Here is a 22,545-nt window from a genome sequence, read left to right as displayed (position 1 = left end):
CTTTAACATGATCTGCCAAATGAAAATGTTCTGCGGGAACAACTTAAACTGATGCCGTGACCATGTGAATCCTGTATCATTACCAGAAATTTGTGACAAAATGGCTGTCGCTTGTGCGCTAATTTGCATTTAATCCGTAGATAAAGGGCCTTCGAATTTTACTATAAAATACATTGAGTGAAATTATAAAACGTCGTAATATCAGAGCCACTGACTTGGAGCACTGTTTACCGACCTTTAGATGGATAGAACGTGCAACTGAACTTATAAAATCGCTCACATTTATACGAACATTTCAATTTGGATTGTTGATGAATTGACGTGTAAAATACCAAGAAATTTTGTTAAATATATTGTCCTTCGTATTCCTAATATGAGTAATATGAATTTCCTGTGCGGTCCAGATTTTTTCTGCAGTTGCACATTAAAAATATTATCAGTCTGATAAAGCAGTTAAACCATACAAAGCGTAAATACACATTTGAACACAGTCAGTTGGCGGAACGTAGAAACACGCAAGGTAAGTAATTCGATCATCAAAGCGTTTTAAAACGGCTGTTGTATTGATCCAGAGGTCGGCAAACAGTTGGCAACATCCAGAGCAACGTTAATTTTAGGTGTTGTGCTTTGCTATATGTATCTTATGGTAAAAGTAAAAGGCCATTATTGTTGAAGGTCAAATGCAAATTACTTCATATGCAAATCACCATGTCGCAGATTTCTGGTAATGAGTGTAAATGCATGCAGTCTTATTGTATAATACGCACGGCCGAACAGAATAATGGAACTTTGAACGTTTATAGAAATTTATGACGTGTAGGGAAAACGTTTGCGTGTGTAGTGGATAGCTACTTTCATTAATTAAACCAGAGTAGCGATAATTGCGATGGATTATATACCTGGTTGCCGTGAACTCATTAACTTCACCTAGAATATCAATCGAAATGAGAACTCAGTTGCGAAAACTTGTTTCGGTAAACTTGCCTATATACATATGACTTTTAAAATGTCAAATTTGTAGTTGATGAAAGCTAGTGAAAATTTTTAAGGACGCTCTTGTGCACATGCATAGCCTGTTTTTTTTCTTTTTAAAAGGACTTGAACGTGCTCGGCTATTTTTTCGGGCTATATTTTTAGATAAGTTGTTTGTTTTAGTTCGACTTTATCGTAATAATTACTTTGCCTCAAGTGGATAATTATCGCCCTCCCCCCAAGATAGTCTGTACTGTATACTTTGAAAAACATTCGCCGTCGCCTCTCGCCAATTTCATGTCTGCATTCCCTTTCCGACAATCGTGCTGCGTATTTCGTAACTTATTTCATCGTTACTTTTTCACTTATTCGTTCACTAATTTCATCGTCGTCCGCGAAAATTCAGTGAGTCCATTCGCGGGTCTAATGAATGCTGTTGGCAACGATTTTTCCGGCATTGCCTGATATTACTACAAGCGCTAAAAATTTATCTGCCAGAGAAAACAATATGTCTGAGACAGCACTATAATAATCTATATATAGCTACGAGTTCTATATAATTCACCAGAGATTTACGCCAGGAATTTATGCTATGTAAATTTGTCCTTTAGATGCCTACTGTGATGTGTCTGAAAGGGTGTAATTTTTCTTCAAAAATATAATGGAAGGTTTTTGCTCATTTCGCTTTTGTTGTCCACCGTAGTTAATGCATCGACCCATATAATCGGATAATATAGACATTCATCTGTAGTCTGGTGCTTATAGCAGGTCGTGCCATTAATTTGAATCTTCTAAGGGCAGTAAAATAGTTGGTTTTGAATGCGAGAATGTTTTGAATGGAAGTCAAGACTGCATGTTAACTTAAAATCTGTATGAATACACATCTGGAGCTGGTTATTCGATATTGGCTCAAGAGATTAATTGATTTCTCCCTGAGATAGTCTGTATTGTATAGTTTGAAAAAACCTTTGCTGATACTTATCGGCAGTTCAATGTCGGCATTCCCTGTCGAGCAATCACCCAGGGGCCGCTTGTATCCAGCTCGTTTATCTTAAACGGTGGATAAGTCAAAATTAAATAACACTCTTACATCTCTCTTGAATGATCAGTCAACTTGAATATTGTGCACTGAATATGTATAGTTGTAGACAGTATCTTTGTATTAAGGTTAAAAACATTTAGTTTGCTTCTTGAATAAAACGATAGACTTGCTTTCTATTTTGAACTTAACCACCGTTTAATTTAGCTAAACGGGCTTGATACAACCGCCCCCAGAACGCGCTGCGGATTTCCACGTGGTATAATCAATTTATTTCATCATCGACTGACTTATATCTTATACGATGAGTCCATTCGGCATATCTGTAAGATGATATGTTGATATAGCAGATTTCAACTCAAATCCCATTTGCCTAAACGCAAAATCGATTTAAAATAATAACGCGACAAGGCAGACGTTATTTTGCAAATCTTCGACATTTAATATAGCTACTATACATTATATATGCCCAAACATATAAATTTGGTAATTTTAACTAAAGCTATTATATATATTTACCGCCAAAACTCATATTATGAAGAGAGAGATCAATTACTTTCATACTGCTTTTGAGCTCATGCATCCACTTATTATATATATTAACTGATTATTGACCGAGCGTGAGGTCTGGGGCCGGTTGTATGAAAGCCGGATAGTGACTTTTTCAATCGTTTTATAATCGCCCATTGTTGGGTATAACTTTGATCAGATCTTTGTATTCCTAAATTGAGGATCCTCTTTAATAATTGTTGGTTCCAAAGCTGAAATTTTATTGCTCTTCAAGCATTTCTAGTACGGTTGAAAAAATCACTATTCGGTGGATAGCGCTATCCAGCTTTCATACAACCGGCCCCTGTACTGTTTATTATATGGCTGAACTGCATGAGACATCCGGGATACTGGTCCGGATATGGGTTTTTACCGACCGCTCGTCAACCAATCAGAATAGAGTATCTTGTAAAGCCATATAATATTATTTTAAGGTTTTCATGAGGATTGAATACTCAATGTAGTGTTGTAAACAGCCATGATATATACCGTTGCGACCCGGTGTGTTTTAAGGCAGGTTTTTGCAAAGATATTCCGGGATTGCTGCAGTGTCGTATATCTACAACGCTGAGTTATTTATTTAGGCAAAGCATAACTAATATCCTGGGAAATATTCAGGAACGCAAAATCAATCCCAATACTTAGTTATTTCATTTCACGTGTTGAAAATATTTCCAAGTTAAATGACCGTAGAACAAGAGGACTGCATTCGTAACAGTGCGTTAGGGTTACTTTCCACTGTCGCGTTTTTTGCACGTACGTAAAAGTTTAAAACCTTCCAAGTTGTTTTAAAATTAATTTTATTGCAGAAAAAACTCATCATTATCATTTAAGGCGGTGTTACACCATGGCAACTTTCCTTGCAACTTGCAATGCAATTCTACTCCTGAGGCATCTAAAGTTGACAAATACGAACATTTCTCACGATCTGCTAACGTTTTCTTAGCATTTCGAACACTCTTTACTAATTAACATCCCTCGAAATTATAATTGCATTGCCGGCAAGTTGCAAGGAAAATTGCATAGTGTAACAGCGCCTTTAAGTGATTTTAAACTTATACGCGCGGGTATGCGTACGAGCAAAAAACACGACGCTTAAACTCAGTGCATGGCGTACCTCAGCCGCTTTTTTTAATAAAAGGCGTGTGCAGATTTTCCATTAGTTTCAATGAGAGCTATTAACATTGTTTGCTAAACAAGCGCACTAAAGGTCTTCCGAAGCCCATAAATAGTTAAAAATTCTTGTCGCGACGTCCATTAAAGCGTTTATCACTCGCAAAAAAACGCAGATGATCCAATAATCTCGCCACGATTTGACGAGCGACACGGAATTCTGTCGTGATAATCGTCTTTTTCGAAATTTGAACTGGTTCTGCGAATACTGCGATATGCTTTTAGTATGACGTCAAATTTACAAGATATTAAGGCAAGATGATAATACGTTGATATAACAGATCTAAAGGTATACCACTTTGCCCGTTCGTTCACAACAACAAAACTATGCAGATAGGCAAATAGCATGTTTCTAAAGACGTGCTTTATATAGTCGGGTCTATATCTAGAATTAACATGATGTCTGCAAGTGTAAATAAAGTGCGATTATATTCATGATGATAATTTAACGATTATCGTATTTGATACAGGAAGCAGGTATTATACCCACCCTGATAGGTAAAAAACTTTCGAAAAAAATTCTCCATTTTGAATTTGCTGTCCGAGTGCTGTATGAGTGCCGAAAGGATGATAAAAACCACGAATGAATGAAAATAAAGCTGGTCGTTTAGGCCGCGACCCATGCAGTTTTTATATTTACACATTGAACAAAAGTAAGCGCTTGATCAGAGAATAGTTTAACTCCTGGCTCGACATTTTACTCAGCTGTTAACACATGTAATGGCTGCGCGATTGGGGATGTTCAAATCACATCAGAGCTAGATCCTCACTTGTTATGAGCAGAACCTATGCGCAGAACGGACTTGACTACCACTTTAAGCTAAGTTTTGTTTAATAAAAACTGCTGTACTTAACATTGTTAACAATATTCTAAACCTTATTCATTATTCGTGTAATGATTGATGATTTTAAGGATCGATATATGTCATGTGCAATGTAACTAACTATAACTAACTGCGTATTCAGATCGACTTCGTTTCCTCAGTCATGCAAATGTTTTAGGCATGCATTGGGCTCTCATGGCGTATTATTCTCGAATGCCAAAGGTGAGCCCAGTTTGTTTCGTGTTTTGAATAAAATTCCAAAAACTTTGATGACTTGAATTTTCGGAATCGACTAATTAGTATAATGAATTATGAAAACCTACCAGAAGTTCGTCATTAATGTGCCCACATTTTCTTATCTTGTTCGAGGTCATTTTTTTAGGATGACTGGATGCTATTGTAGCAGCCATATTACCTGCACGTTATAATCAGCAAACTGATTTAGGTTTTTTTATTTGGCGAACTGCAAATCATTAGTGCAACGTGACTTTCGCGAACTTTGCCCACCATCGCGTTCAGGGAAGCTCGCACACGCTGGTTCTAATTCAAGGGACTGTATCTTTCGTATTTTTTTATTCACGTTTAATTCTCTATCTGATTACATTCAATCTTCGGTTCTAATCAACAATCTATTAACGATCTACTCACAATCTGTTCACAATCTCAATCTCTCGCTCATACAATTTAGCTCTCTATTTATAACAACTGGTGACTCCCTTTTGGCGCGTACAATTTGCAGTTCCGTTCTCATTCGCCCTCAAGGGAGCATTTCTGCGTTATCTTGTTAAGTCCATCGTCCGTTTCAACATAATGTTGGCAAAAACAATCTTTTACTTCACAAACAAATCTAACATAACTTCTACTTGGCAATAACAACGCTGGCGTTCCGCGCCTACTTGAAAATCGTCCAAGTGCTCTTCGAAAGGTTTGTGAGGATAAATCTTCGACCAATTCTAAGTGAACTGCGCGCGTCACGCAGCAAGTGATGTATACTTTCTCTATTTCTCCTTTTTTACGCTTTACGTACAGTGGTCCGGCAAAATCTATCCCTATTTTAAAGAACGGAAAGGTTTCTCTAACTCGAAATTCGAGTAAAGAAGCTGTGGGTGGATTACTGTAAGACTTACTTCCCATTCTCTTACATACGACACACTTATTAATTTGTTTCTTTACGGCTTGCCTTCCTTCCCTTCGGCACCCAATACCTTGAACGTAACTCCCTAACGATCCTCTAAGCCCACTATGGTGTACCTTAAATGACAATCTTCAATAATTAATCGAGTAAATGCGTGTTCCTTTGGAAAAATCAATGGTTTGCGGGCGCATTCTTCTAAGTCGGAATTTCCCAGCCTTCCTATGCACCTAAGCATCTTCTTCTCGTCTTCAACTACGTTTGATGACTTTTTGAGTTGATCAAAATTATTTTGTTTTCTTAAATCTACCTGGGCTGATTTAACCCACGCATATTCTGCGCTGACCAATTCTCCTCGACTTAGATGTAAAGTGGCAAATTCCTCCTGTGTCGATACCTTATTACTCCCCTTTAATTCTTTCCGGCCTTTCAGCTTATTAACGAATCGTGACACTAACGCTGTAATGCGCACAAGCTTTCTTAGCGAACTGTACCTACTTATATTTATGACATGCGAAATATCGCCTGGTGTTGAAGTTTCAACAACCAACGAACTAATATCCCCAACCTTTTTCTCACTATTACTTTCAGTCGTGTCTAAAATTGTCTCTGTCTGGGGCCATTTAAGGCTAGTTTCCACTCAGGAAAATTATCCTTTGGATCGAACAGAACAGGAAAGTTTCCTTTGTATAAACGCCGCCTGAGAACTCACCGACAAAGGAAATTTTCCTGTCCGTTCCGATCCAAAACAGATTTTCCCTGAGTGGAAACTAGCCTTTACTGTCATCCTGACTTAACCATGGGGGACCGTTCCACCAAAGCGTTTCGTGTTTTAGGTTGGAACCAAACATTCCTCTTGAACCTAAATCTGCAGGGTTTTCTCTGCTGGGGCAGTACCCCCAATCTCTTTTGTTTGTTAATTTCAATATTTCATTCACCCGGTGCCTAACAAATTGTTTCCACTCCCCCCTGTTTTCAATCCAACATAGGGTAGTCTTACTATCTAGCCAATACCTTATATTGCTGAATTCTACATTATGCCCCATAGCTGTTGACACAGTATTCATGAGTTGTGCCAAAATCCTTGCTGACATTAACTCTAACCTTGGTATAGTTTGTAATTTCAATGGTGCTACTCTGCATTTAAAGTAAGCATTGTCGTACATGTGCCCTCGTCAGTAACGTATACCAAATACACAACTGCGCAATAACCCTTTGTGCTTGCGTCTCCAAACCCATGTAGATCGCATCGGCGGATTACCCGCTTTGGATGTGTATAAACACATCTGCTAATCCTAATTTCCTCTTAACTATATCCTCCCACGCACGCTTATGGGGTCCCTCTAAATTTGCGTCCCATTCAATATCTTCTTTACAACAATCTTGAAACAGCATTTCATGCGTATGATAATGGGCCCTATCCATCCTAATGGGTCGAATTGACTTGCCAGTAAACTTAGGAGCTGTTTACATGAGCCCGGTTACCCGAGATTCAACGAAGCGTGAGAGGACTTTGAGGTATTGAAATAAGTCTTTATGACACCAAACAAGCACATGCTATTGTTGTGGTGATTATACGACTGCCAGGATCATGTTATCTGCTCATTTCAATACCTCAAAATCATCTCACGCTTCGGTGAATCTCGGGTAACCGGGCTCATGTGAACAGCCCCTAAGTAGGTTGCGTTTAGTAAGGGTGGTATTTTTAGTCGCCTCTGCGAGCTTTGAAAATTCGAATAAGAATTTGTCACTCTCAACGTCCCATGCAAGAACCACAACCTTCTCATGTCCGCCACTTAACTTGGATGCTGTGCCTAATGTTTGTTTGGCATAGCTCTCTTCGCAAACTACGGTTGGCTTTACGTCAGAAGTATGCGGATGATTCGAATCTACTCTTTCATTTTCTGCTATTTCCTCTCTCAATATTTTATCGTTAGTCAGCCATTTCCTTAGCTTAAACCCAGCTTTGCCCATCCTATCTTTGGCTTTTTATACAACGCGTATGCCTTTCGTGTGTCCTCTTCTTCCGAAACTAAATCATCAACATAAAAACTCTCTAAAAGTTTTCGTTCAAATTCCGGGTCTTTCGTGTTGTATTTAGAAATGTGATACCTTAAGGTTGCGGTTAGCAAAAATGAGCGATTATTCTCACAAGCGCATGCAAACACGATAATTGTATATATGTATATATAGACCATTGCACCGTCGTTACAATTTCTTTGTTCCTCAGGTGGCTCCGTGCGTTGGTAAAAAGACTTCCGAGCGCTAAAAATTTATCTGCCTGAGAAAACAACATGTCTGAGAAAGCACTATAATAGTCTATATATAGCTACGAGTTCTGTAATTCACCAGAGATTTACACGACGCGAGAAATTTATGCTATGTAAATTTGTCCTTTAGATGCCTACTGTGACGTAGTGTGCAAACACTCTTTAGCAGACTCTCTTTAACTCTTTACAAACAGTCATTTTTGAGCCTGATCTTCAAAGATGATGAAAGGTTTTTGCTCATTTCTCTTTTGTTGTCGACCGTGCTTAATGCATCGACCCATATAATCGGATGATATTGACATTCATCTGTAGTCTGGTACTTATAAGAGGTCGTGCCATTAATTTAAATCTTAGCACCTGTATGTGCAGCAGAGTTAACCAAGGGCAGCAAAATAAAGTCTGCATGTTAACTTAAGATCTGGGGCCGGTTATTCGATATTGCCTCAAGAGATCAATTCATTTCTTCCCACGATAGTCTGTATTGTATAGTTTGAAAAAACATTTGCTAATATTTACCGGCAATTTAATGTTGGCATTCCCTGTCGAGCAATCACGCAGGGGCCGTTTGTATCCAGCTCGTTTATCTTAAACGGTGGATAAGTCAAAATTATATAACACTCTTACATCTCTTTTGAATGAGTCAACTTGAATATTATGCACGGAATAATTATGTAGTTGTAAACGCGCGCAAAAACGTTCTGATTTGACACCTAAGACACCCTATACTTTCAGGGCGTTTCCGCGTTTTAATTTAGCGTGCGTCATTAGACATTCGTGCTGGAATTAAGAATGAATTTGTATATCAATTAATTAAGTGGTTTTGGTTTGCGCATCTTTTAATATTGATAAATTGATAAACTGATGACAATGTCTCTTCTGCCTGAAAGGCTTTCTTGCGTTTCATGTTAGAAAAGGCTAAACCTAGCTCATTGAAGCGAATTTGTCTAAATGTTTACTAATATATATTACTTCCATATAGCATATCGCTGTGACGCAGTTTTAAAACAATGCAACACATATGACAGCAGTATTTAATATGCTGAACCGTCTTAAACGTCGTCGCTTGCGAAGCTAAGAACGACCCGACTGTCTCTCAGCCTTCAAAATGCGAAATATAAAATTATGATATAAAAAAGTAATTGTCAATTCGAATATGTTATTACAGTGAATTAAATATTTCAGAAACAATTATTGTTACACATATATATATATCCGGCTTCATTAATAGGTACGAGCAATACAGTTCCTCGTAAAATCTTCTAGAACATGTATTTCAGTTCAATTGGCGCCTTGCTGTGAACACTACCAAGTCGATTCGCTTTGAGTGTCTGAGAAATATGTCTGAGAAGGCACTATATATAGCTACGAGTCCCGTAATTCACCAGGGGCCGGTTGTATGAAAGCCGGATAGTGTTTTTTTCAATCGTTTTAAAATCGGCCGTTGTTTGCTTAACTTTGATTAAATCTTAGTATTCCTAAATCAAAGATTCTTTTTAATAATTGTTGGTCCCAAAGATGAAATTTTATCGCTTTTCGAGCATTTTTAGAAAGGTTAAATTTGTCCTTTAGATGCCTACTGTGACGTAGTGCTGTGCAAAGACTCTTTAGCAGACTCTTTTACAAACAGTCATTTTTATAGTCTGATCTTCAAGAATATGATGAAAGGTTTTTGCTCATTTCTCTTTTGTCGTCGACCGTGCTTAATGCATCGACCCATAATCGGATGACATAGGTTTGTACATTCATCTGTAGTCTGCAGGTAGCTACTTATTTATAAGAAGGCCGTGACATTAATTTAAATCTTCTTAGCTGCTGTGTAAGAGCGGCATAGTTATAACCTATATAGGGCAGTAAAATAGTTGGTTTTGAATGCGAGAATGTTTTGAATGTAAGTCAAGTCTGCATGTTAACTTAAAATCAATTAATTTCTCCCCAAGATAGTTTGTATTGTATAGTTTGAAAAAACATTTGCTGTTACTTATCGACAATTTAATGTCGGCATTCCCTGCATGTCGACTGTCGAGCAGCATCACCCAGCACGCTGCGGATTTCTACGTGCAATAATTAATTTATTTCATCATCGACTGACTTATATCCTATACGGTGAGTCCATTCGGCATATCTGTATAAGATTATATGTTGATATAGCAGATTTCAATTCAAAAAGTATACCATTTTTCAACGCAAATCAGTCAAACCCGTTTGCCTAAACGCAAAATCGATTTACAATAATAACGCGACAAGCCAGACGTTATTTTGTCTTCGACATTTATATATAATATATATATATATATATATATATATATATATATATATATTATTATATATATATATATATATATATATAACGTTATTTTGTCTTCGACATTTTATATATATATATATATATATATATATATATATATATATATATATATATATATATAAATATATATATATATATCAGACCGAGGCTTTTTAGTATGGACTGAGCGACGAAGGAGCAAGATCGAACAAGCAAGGTCCATAATCTGTTTATTATATGGCTGAATCGTATAAGACACCCGGGATACTGGTCGAGTCCAAAACACGCATCACGTGAAACAAACACGCGTCGCGCATGCTGTTCTGATTGTTCTGATTCCGATAGCAGCATTTGTGTTTATGTTTCTCGCTGGTTTTGGCAGTGCGTTCGAAAATAAAACTAGACAAATATCGCGAGGTTATTAATGTTTCCACGCGCAAGAGTACGACTAAATATACTGTTTCGAGCCACCTTATATGGCCGTAGAACAAGAGGACTCAGTAGCGTAGCCAGCCTGTCGATTTGTCCCGCTATGCTAATATTTTGGTGTTCACTGACTATAAGAAAACAATAGATTTCTAAAGACATGAATAATTATAATAACTCGAAATTTACATCGCGGGACTAAATCGTCAGGCTGCATGGCTACGCCACTGAGAGGACTGGGTAACAGTGCGTTAGCGTTGCTTTCCGTTGTCACGTTTTTTGCACGTACGTAAAAGTTTAAAACCTTCCAAGTTGTTTTATAATTGATTTTATTGCAGAAAAAATGCACCATGCAAATCTTCAACAGAATCCAACTTTACGCATGTATTCAATCATAAATTTTATAAGTATCATTTAAGTGATTTTAAACTCTAACGCGCGTGTACGTACGACTGCAAAAAACACGACGGTGGAAAGCAGCTCTTAAACTCAGTGCATGGCGTACCTCAGCCGCTTTTTTTAATAAAAGGCGTGTGCGCCTTTCCCATTAATTTCAATGAGAGCTATTAACATTGTTTGCTAAACAAGCGCACTAAAAGTCTTCCGAAGCCCATAAATAGTTAAATTCCTTGTCGCGACGTCCATTAAGGCGTTTATCACTCGCAAAAAAACGCAGATGATCCAATAATCTCGCCATAAGCAATTTATAATGTTTGCCAAACGCTTTTTTCCCTGGGCAAACAAACAGATCAGGGGATCAAGCAGAACAATTAGATTAATTTGGCGTTCATGTAAATTTTCCATCTATTCTATAGCCGTCATGCAAGCAGGACTTATGTAAATCAATAGGTCGTCAGCTATATATTATGTTGAGTACACATCCGCCTTAAAAAAGTTTATGGACATTTACAAGAGCAGTTACATTACTGCCTATAATATTCTTTATCTATTAAACATGAATGAAATCCAAATACGATTTCATCCAACGAGTGTTTTGATCTCAGCCAAGAAATAAATATCGTGCACGTGAAACTTTCTTAAAAAATGACGGACAAGCGTTTGTCAAAATAAATTGCCGCAGAGTCAAAAAATAGTTATGATTTGTTTGAACTATGGACCCTAAATTCGTAACAACGCGAATTTACAGTGTTGATATCTACACTAAAACCCATAATTTTTATCTTCATCAGTTCAGAAAATATCTGAGCCAGATTTTTTATGGTTGTATATTAAGTGGAACTCACAGCTACGGGAACGCATATTTTACGATGAACTTTTTAATCTAAGAGTTTTATTTAGCGGACATCGCAAAACGCGCGCAAAAATGTTCTGATTTGACGCCTAAGACACCTTATACTTTCAGGGCGTTTCCGCGTTTTAATTTAGCGTGCGTCATTAGACATTGGCGCTGGAATTACGAATGAATTTGTATATCAATTAAGTGGTTTTGGTTTGCGCATCCCCTTTAATATTGATAAATTGATAAACTGATGACAATGTTAATGCAATATATATACTTGGGTTTTTTCCCATCTTCTGCAATCTGGGTCAAACGAAGGTTGAATTTTCTCTTGCGTTTCATGTTAGAAAAGACTAAACCTCATTACAGCGTTTTGTGTAAATTTTTACTATCATATTTTACTTCCATATAGCATATCGCTCCGGTGCAGTTTTAAAACAATGCAACACTTGTGACAGCAGTATTTAATATGCTGAACTGTCTTAAACGTCGTCGCTTGCGAAACTAAGAACGCTTTGATGAAAGCGCACTTGCATGCATTTCCTATATACACATTTTCTCCTATCATTTTATAACATGAACTATTTCCTTTGCGCTTAATTATATATAGCAAGAACATTTCATAAGTCATTATTTCATAGACAGTAATCATATTTATATTCTCTGCATTGTTTATCCTGGAATCTCTCATCCTGCAAAATGCGAAATATGAAATTATGATATAAAATTGTAGTTGTAGTAGATTCGCTTGAAGTGTCCACTAGGTTGTTATAGCTATCGCTGTAGGAAATGCATTGAAACTATGCGAGTTATGTCCAATGGAGTTGTTTACTTTCTGCACTTTAAAATTTTGAGGCACGACAATGGTGTGACGAGTGATCAAGCTGTGTACGCTGTACCCCCTAAAAACACACCAACCTGTGCGAACATGCATCGTATACGTAACAATTCACCGCGGCCGGTAATCAATAATTGCAATCACATACCCAACTAAATAGACAAAAGGAATGGAAAAGTATATTTTCAATTGTTCTATAATGCATGTACCATCGCGAAAAAAAATCGGTTTTTGTCCCAAGATCATAGCCACAGGATAGAATCGGGTTTGGCCTCTGGCGTCATAGTAACTCTTATATTTACAACTATATTTCGTCTACTATATAGGACTTAGTGAATAACGAAGAACGTTATTTCTTGGGAAGTAACTATCCCATGAAGTTTCATCTAAGAAGTACAGTTTGCGATATCAAAATAGACGAAAAATATTTCATCATATTTGCCCTAGGGCGTGTAAACTTACATGACTTCTCGATCATTTATCGAATTTTGTTTATGTAAGCGCGCTTCCATGCATTCCTTATACACATTTCCCCCCATGCATCATTTTATAACATGAGGGAAATATCCTTTGCGCTTTATTATAATTATAGGAAGAACATTTCATAAGTCAGTATTCTCCATATACAGTATAATCATATTTATATTCTCTGCATTGTTTATCCTGGAATCACAGCGTGTTGGAAAACCTTTGGTTACGATGTTATTAAGTTGATAAAATACGGAGTTGGCAAAATTCTATAGGTCTTCAACTTACCTTCAAACCACCGGGGCGCTCTGGTGTTCGTGTTGACGGAGAGTTACTTTGGGTTTTTTGCCCGCGAACTCTGGTTTTATTTCAAGGGCCTTTGAGCAATCGTATCTCTGTTGTGACTGATTTGCGTTCGGCTTCCGTAAATGTTTCCATCAACTACACGTAAATCTGGTCAAACATCTCGCCTTGCACCTGCGCGCGACTCGCAAAATTTCATCAAAATCGTTATACTGCGGTTTACGGTAAGGCAATTAATGACTGTTGTATCACGAATTTGTATTCAATCCCACGCCTTTGTTCTCCCAGATTCCTATTCATTTAAATTGCTAAGAGTTAAGCAAACACGAAATATCGTTTCCGACTAATAAGCAGCTGCTGTATAAACGAAGTACCGACTCGTGTAGTTTCAAGCGTGTCTCGTTCCTACAGATGTGCTTTTCTTCGTAAAAAAAACACGAGATGAAATGCGTGGACTTCGCGTTAATTTCTTTGTCGCTTATATTGGTGGTTCCTGTACGATTCTATTTGTTTTTCCTTTTTTAAAAGGTACAGAGATTGCAGATAAGTATCAAACCGATATCTCGATGTATTTAGGGTATAAATAAACAATTGGCTTGTCGAAAAGACTCATTAACAGGATTATTGATAATGGCTTTTTGAAGGAATTTAAATAAAACGAACTTAATTGGCTTCCCAGCAATGACAGTTTGTTCCGATATTCGTGCAGACACAAACCTTCGAAGCACGCTCGGAAATCTGATTGGGTTTATTGCTAGATATTCTAATTGATGCGCTATTTATAATATTTATATTTAAAATCGCTATCATATTAAAATGGCGCATCTCCATGTATGGAACTTCGAAACAGTTCTTTGCGACGATAATTTTAAACGTTTATAAATCATGCATTTTTAACCGATGAGAAATAGTCCGAATGTAAGTTCGCCCTTATTCTCTCATTTCTAAAGGTCATTTTTAACTGCACACGCGTAGAAATATCCATCACAACAGCGACCGAACACAAAACGCCCACAAAATTTTTATTATAGCGACATTTTAAACTTCTTTCGTGATAAGAACTTTTCCGAGAAATGAACTAGTGCGTATAGCCATAGGAGTTGGAATGAACCGTAATTTGTTTTGTGTGTTCAGTATCCACTTCAACGCTCTCGCGACGTGAGAGCTGGAATGATCTGGCCTATACTCGTAAAACCGGTTTTCCACTAGGCGGAATTTTTCGATCGATCAAAAAATCAGACGAAAAACTTCGTTCGGTTAAGAACCGGTTTCCACTACGCCGAAATTTTACATCAAACGAAATTCTTCGCCTCTTTCTTTTCTATTGTGAGAATTCGACCGCAGCGGTTACCCTTTGCCGCTCACAATTGAAAACAAATTCAAGCAAAAATTTTCGTTTGGTCGAAATGTTTAGCCTACAGCTATAATATGCAGTTGAAAACCGCCTGAAGTTCAAGGAGCTCTTAGAGCGACGACCATTAGTGCTGTATAATGAGACTCTCACGAGTCTCGTCATAGGGACGTCATTCACGAGATGACTCATCATTGCAGTGCCAGTGTAGAATTCCGTGAACTTTCTGTTCACGCAGTAATGAGCTCGTACATTTTCTGGATTGAGAAAGCGTTTGTAGTGGCAGGAATATTATTATTCCATATACAATATTATCACATCCGTAAATTTTCGATGATGAATTAATAAAAATACTATTGCTACTAATATATGTATCCAAAACGTTTGCAACAAATTAGTACGCCAGTGTAGATACAAACCTTTTTTTAAATCAGCAATTTTCTTGTCGATTCAAGGACAAAGCAATTGGATTTTTTTAGCGATTATTCCCCGAGATTCGCTTGTATTCTGTTGTCGCCGTTGCATTTATCAATCAAATTTCAGTGTAAATGCGTATCATATGAAGCCATGAAAAACTCACTTTGTACAGCTGTAGCAACTCTACACCGGTATATTGTCAGACTGTCATTGAATTGTTGGAAACATTAATCACGTTTTCAATTTTCTTTGTCCAAGATTTTTGATATAATTATTTTATTAATAATCATGTTTGATTTGGAGAATTTCAGTTGCCCAACCTCTAGAGATATATAATACCTTTTAACGTGCATTCGTCAATGCGGTTGCTATTAGCATTGCCTAATACATTACAATAGTCATAGATGATATTTGATTTCATTTTAGATTACGTGAATATCGTTCTATGAAAGTAGTACGCATAACTCGGCGACACGCAATTGCAGACTTGCAGTAGATGAACGAGACCCAAATATGATATTAATATTATTGTAATTCCCAGAGACCGATTGTACGCAGTCCGTTTCGCTTAACTCTACTGTTAACAGGGTCGAAAGAAAAGTATGTGCATATTATCATTTACAACGGACGAAAAGTTTTTCGACACGAATACAATAATAGTGTTTTATACAACTACACATGAAACATTTGAGAATTAAGTTCAATTGTTTACAACATATAAGAGTGTTAAAATTACCAGTGCATTCGCAATAAGGTACAATTGTAATATAACATTTTATAACAGCTTTAAGGCTTCGTCTTCGATCAAGGTAATTCAATGAGGATGCAAGTAATAGAATTGTAGGACTAATTACCCCTGTTGACAGTATTATGTTACAATAAACGATTTCGTCGCCTTACGTCAAACACTGTTTACACAAAAACTATGAACGGAGACTACTGCTAGCGTGTCCGCTTTGCAAAACTCGAGCGCGGTGTCTTTTGACAATATAACCAGCCGTTTGCTGAATGAAACTGCATCAAAGCTCTTTTTAGAATGAAACAACTTTACTACTTCGAAACTCGGAAAGCCTTCGTCAGCTATATTCTAAATTCATGCGTCAAATTATTCCTAATTAATTGATCTTTGTTTGCACAGCATATCGGTCGTCAGGAACACGCCGCGAAAACCACATACGAGATTAAGGAAACCATAATACTGCCGTTTCACAAATGTTTTGATTATCAAGAAAACTCTGATCTTAAAAAAGCCCGTCGAACTGCACGTTTGAACCAGCATATACATGCACTAAACGAAGGTTGCAAATGAATGTGGAATGCTGTTCTGGTGAGAAACTATATACGTTGGTGTTGTTGTTGCTGTTGACATACTTTATGTTAATTCAATCATGTCGATATATATTTTTTAAAAAAACTACGGTGGAAAACATACTTATTTCACGGTGGAACTGATTAACAATTGATACACTTGGCGGGGATCGTGAATTGAATGCCGTTTGAATATTTAATTGAGATATAGGCTTGCTGAACGTATCAATTACACAAACTGACAAACCAAGATGGAAGAGAAACAAGAACGGAGTTGAAATTATAGAATACGAATTTTTCGCGCGCTTTTCAGAAGACAGGCGACAGTGCTGGGGCCTGGTAACCAGCTTACAGGTTAGTCTTTTAGACTGAATACGAGAGTCAATTACACCACGCATCAACTACTAAACGATAATAGCTACAAAAAACTCCTTGGTCTATACTCCTTGGTCTACTTTTCATGAGATATGATTATGTGATTGTGTGAACGTACTTTGTTAAATAAATAACTACTAGGTTATTTATTTATTGCATAAAATGGTTTATGGTTGAAAATACGCTTAGCATCTCAATGCGAAATCTCGTACCCAAAGCCCGTAAGCGGTCAATTGAGTGTCTGATCTAACAAGGCATTAAGTATCTTGGTTTAACGCAGAGGTCTGTCGAAAATTGTAAAGAGATTTCACAGACAAATAATGGTCGACTCGCGCTTTAGACTGAGTTTTTGATCGAAGTAATAAGAAGAAAATAAATCACCACAGCTAAATGCAAAGTTTGGCTGTGAAATTTGGTAAAATACGGAAAATATAGCCATGCGAAGTTGGCAAATTTTGTATACTTTTCTATTACGTGTGGAAATTTGTAACTAAATTAGTTACAAACTTCCGGTCGTAATACAAAAGTATACAAAAATCGACAACTTCGCATGGCTATATTTTTCGTAATTAACAACAATTCGCAGCCAAACTTGGCAATTTTACTAATTTTAGTAAGCTCTTTCAGAAAATGTCCATTTTTGCTGAAATAAGAAATTAGTCTAAAGCGCAAGTCATTCCACATGACAAGCAGTCCATATTTACCACATCTGGTATCGTCGATTGTGAAGATAACTCAGATACATTTACGATTCTAAAAAATAATATTCTGCCCGTGAAACCATTCTGCATTGAGCAACAAAAGTATTGCACTTTTTATAAAGGAAATATAAGTTTAAAAATATAATGCTTTTCATTTCGTCTTTTTTCCAAATTAATTGACACTCGGTTTTATCCAACAATCAGTAAACATCATCAAAGTTAAATATAGCCATGCAAATTCCTAACCCGAACTTGATTTTAACCTTGCGAAATTTACGGTCACGTACGCCACCTCTATAATGACCTCTGATGCATTTTAATATCTTACAGACCTCTCGCTAGCAAGAGGAGGTATTGTAGGTCTAAAGTATAAATTCTTAGTACGTTCTTAAAAAGAAGAATGGATCTGTGAATTTGAAATTATGCGTACGTGATTTAAAATCATTATTAATTGAGTAACTAAAGTGAGATTAAATTGCAGAATTTAGGTTTCTTTATCAATCAATTGTGAATTCGTTGAGGTATTTAATTGTATAATATGAAAATTTTAAAATAAAGTTTGCCGCATGATTTAAAAGCTTTCGTGCCTGCTCAATTATGATCTGCCCTGATACGGAAGATTGCGTTGATATTATTGCAAAATCAAATGGATATTTTCGCCATGCACCACACCCTGCGGTTTCTCGCGTGCATGGAACCCCCGTTATCATGCACATACAGCTGTGAATAACACATATATATCTATATATACAACCCATGTTATGACTTACAACCCGTGAATATCACACCCAACACGGTAGTTATAGTTATAGCTATACAAAATATCTAATTTTTTTACCTTTATGAATTGAGCATTCATCATTTTACTCAGAGCATCAATTCTCAGTAAACCGTTGCACTGACTCTTCGTAACACGATAATAAATAACCTTTTATGGCGCCTCTCGACCAATTTTTAACAACTGAAAACCACTGTTGGCTTCTAAAAATTACTGTTGTCTTCTTAAAATCACTGCTGTCTGCTGCAAGCCTGCTAACACTAGCGATTTTTTTCGCGTGAAGCGTAGTTATGCTATTTGTCTGTGGACAATTCGTTCCGGTTGGCTGCCGTTTTTTATCCGAACACAAAAAGCCTTTTGCGCGAAAAATGTCGAATGTATTCAAATAATCTCGGGTATACATAATAAAGTCTAACGATCGAGGTCATTATCTTATCAACCTATTGTCACATTTTCTTTAGGTGCTACCGACTGGATAGGACATATGATATTATGAACCCTGGTTACCAGAGGTTTACCAAAGCATGAGATGATTTTGAGGTATTGAAATAAGCCTTTATGAAACAAACGAAGTGCATGCTATTGTCAGTATGACTACACAACTTCCAGGATCATGTTATTCGCTCATTTCAATACCCCAAAGTCATCTCAGCTTTGTTTAATCCCGGTTAAGCGGAATCATGTAAACAAACAAAAACATTAAGCAAAAATATTGTATAATGAGTTGTTAATACTGAGTAAATGGTTAATTATCACTGATCATATATGTATACTGCGATTTTGTTTCGTTTGACATATTCGTCTACGTAGTTCGTCTAGATAGTTTGTCGTGTATTTATACTTTAGAAAGATGATCTGTCAGATGGATCATTCGTCCGTGTTTAATATATAAATCGGACCAGTCCATTGTCGCCTTTACTGGCCAGCGGAATCAGCTTTGAAGCCGTCACCCGCGCTGTATTTAAGCTTATGTCGAAATGTCGAGAATTAATTTGAGAAAATTAATTTGACCCTTTGAACTCTATATTAACACTGGAATAACAACTAGAATATGGCCAACCTCGTTCCCGGGTAAAAGGCCCATCCTGGGATCGGCCAGCCGCTTCTGACTTCTGATTGGTTAAATGATTTATCCTAATTTATGTGTAATTAGCGGAATATTTTTTAGTTATTCCGAATCGAGCAAATAAATAGGGGAGCGTTCAAAGGGTGCGGTAAATGGTAGAATTTCGGCTCAGTTGTTCAAGACCCAAAAATTTTATGCCATTTATAATTGGATTTCAACGACGTCAAAACAGTGGCGTAGCCAGCATCGATAATTGGGGGGGGGGCATATTCATATATTCATGTTAACAGACTGTAAAGACAATTGATTTGAAAAGAAATTAATCCTGCGTATGATGGATATATGAATATGGGCCCCCAATTATAGTTCTGGCTACGCCACTGTGTCAAAATAGTACGATTTCATGGACAAATTGATTTGTTATTGGATACCGTGCAAAAGCAACAAAAAAAAGCTGGAACATACGGTGAATTATCTTCGCCAGTTTCACGATTAATTTCTGTCTTGACTTAGCAGTTATCATTCCAGTATTTATTGAGTTCTCGGTTGACCAAATAAATAAACATAACATAGATTAACTTTGTATAAACTTACATTTTCCAAGCTTTTCTTTCTTGGTGGTTTTGGCAAAGGCATCGTGCTATACGATATGACTGTCAACGTAAGATCTTAACAAAGCCCTCAGCTTCTGTATGCCTCTAAAAATCCTGAGATATCTTCAGCAGCGTTTCTTTAGCAAAAACACACGCGGTTAAACGAGACGATGTCTGAAAAAAATGTTCAATAATTCATCGCGATTTCATAACGAACGCTAACTTTTTATGAGCACTGCTTTGGTAATTAGAATTCAGACTGTTTTCTCAGCAAGTATATTTTATATTAAATCCGTCTCGTGGCTTACAAAACCTTGGGGGAGTGTTATCTGTCTTTGACTTTGCAAAACACATTTGCATCCAAAAACCGCACAAGCCGATCATTGTGAGTATTTTTTCGAGGATAAAGCACGGGACATGTATAACAACATAGCTTCGCATCCAAGTTTACGGACGGAAAACTTTGCAACGGTACATTTTCTCCAAGAAAACATTTGCATTGTCCAGCGTTAAACTGCAAGAATTTTAAACTCATTATCGGCAGTAAATTTGCGGCTTGTTTAACACTGTTCATTAAATTGTCGGCAGCTTCTTTCGCAGCAAACTGACTAAAAACAATTATATTCCTTGTATGACACAGAGTTACCTTTCAAATGCAATACTTACACGGTCGTTTTCAACAAAAACCACTTTTGTAATATTTACACAGAACTGCTCCGCGCCGTCCAGCCTGTACTTTGCTCGAAACAGCTCGCTGCTCGCAATAAAGAAAAAGGGTAATTGCTTTTTAATCCGATATAGAATCGCAGTAGATTAAACGGAGATTAGACAGCCTGATACAATGGATCCTTTTATTGATCAATGGTTTTGCTCGACCGACTGTCTGGCTGTGTATATGCTGATAGAGATGTCGCATGCTCTTTTTGATAGGAGATAATATGTTCCACTTGCCGTAATACATGTTAATTGAAGCCATGGAACACGTTAGTACTCCGGGCAAGGTTGTTCGAAAGGCGTTTAGCTTATAAGCCTAAGTTTAAAAGCACTCTCGTACATCTTGTGAACGACTGAGCCTACATCTTTTGCATTAAATATGTACTTCCTTTGAAAATTAAACTCGAAATATTTCAGCTCAGTTGCGTTCAATAAATAGATTATTCTGATTGCCATTTTGAACTTATCCACCGTTTAAGCTAAACGTCTTTCCAACCACAGGACCCTGGTTTAAACACCGTTTAAGAAGGAGAGAATGTAAGATATTGAATTCAACAGGAGATCAAAGTCTTTAAGCGATCAAATATTTCGTTTCCTTAAAGTTAGATCTGTTGTGATTAACGGAACACTTAACTTTGTCCTTCCTCCCTCTCACCCACATCTCTGCCCTCTAGAACTTCCCCCCCCCCCACACCTCACAAGCTAGTTCTTCACTCGCCCTATCCTCTCATTGTAAGGTAATGTTATTGTTACACGAAACAACTTTCAACATCAACTTGCAACGCAAAAATAAGCAAAAATCTAAACAACAATGTTGTGTGGAATAAAAACAGCTCATAAACTTTCAACTTGTTTCCAAAACAATTTCTGTGTTACAAACTAGCTCATATATATCACATTTGACGCATAAACCTTTTTCAAAACATTGTTGCGTTGCGAGTTGATGTTGAAAGTTGTTTCGTTTACAATTGCCCGTATAAGGACAAAAAGAATCGGAGATATTGAGTATCTTTTAAAACACTATTTTGTCGTATTTAGTCTTTTAGAGGAGTTCCTCCCATTGCTACAGCCGCTGAAAATGATCTTCTTTTAGTCAAATCTATTCGTCACTTAACCGATGAAAGCCTATGTTAAACCCAGTGAACTCTAACCTAACAACTGGAGTGGTTACTGTAGATAAAACTGCTACGTATTCCTAAACCCAAATTAGATTATATAAAGTTTCTATAGCCGAAATACTTGACCCCAAATGTTGTGGTGTTTTAAGATACCCTCCATTTGAAGGTAAAACAAATCCTATTTATTTGCCCGGCAAATTAATGCCAAATGCTTTCGAGTTTTTGTAGTTTTCAAATCAGTTTCTTTTTTACTGTCTCGAAATTTCAACACAAAATTAAAGTTTTTCAAAAGCTTAGTCGCTCGTACACGAAAAGGTAGTTTTTGGTGACAGAATTTTGCCCAACGCATACTTTGCAAAATATAGGTATTCAGTCTTATATATACAACTGACCATGCATAGATTGCTGCATGCCCTCACGGAACCAATGTACAGTTCTCGGATCTCGCTGTATGTATAACTGTCCTGCGATCTGATTGGCTTCGCTAAGCCTGTTTTCCACTTCAATCGTATCTGTAGCGTAACGTAGCGTATTTCTTTGTTTCCGAAGTGTTCGACCAGAACTAATGACTTCAAAACAAAAGCTGAATTCATATTAGAGACGGAA

General features: G+C 37.0%; 1 protein-coding gene across 3 annotated transcripts in view; it reads right to left on the bottom strand.

Moving 5' to 3' along the window:
- Window positions 1-20,826, bottom strand: part of LOC114524113 (nitric oxide synthase, brain-like) — a 35,660-nt gene extending 14,834 nt beyond the window's left edge. Inside the window, exons 1-2 of one of the 3 annotated variants that reach the window (XM_028545231.1) lie at window positions 20,774-20,826; window positions 20,109-20,281 (exon numbers count right to left, since the gene is read on the bottom strand). In XM_028545231.1, coding sequence (XP_028401032.1) covers window positions 20,109-20,150 — 42 coding nt within the window. In that variant the 5' untranslated portion in view covers window positions 20,151-20,281; window positions 20,774-20,826. Of the gene's footprint in view, window positions 1-13,503; window positions 14,220-18,508; window positions 18,972-20,108; window positions 20,282-20,773 lie in introns of those variants that run through there. The other 2 variants (XM_028545234.1, XM_028545235.1) reach the window with 2 other exon arrangements.
- Window positions 20,827-22,545: the final 1,719 nt, after the last annotated feature.

Source organism: Dendronephthya gigantea, unplaced genomic scaffold, assembly GCF_004324835.1.
Source record: "Dendronephthya gigantea isolate DGI-Jeju-01 unplaced genomic scaffold, DenGig_1.0 000029F, whole genome shotgun sequence".
Taxonomy (NCBI): domain Eukaryota; kingdom Metazoa; phylum Cnidaria; class Anthozoa; order Malacalcyonacea; family Nephtheidae; genus Dendronephthya; species Dendronephthya gigantea.
This window is presented reverse-complemented; position numbering and strand designations above follow the sequence as displayed.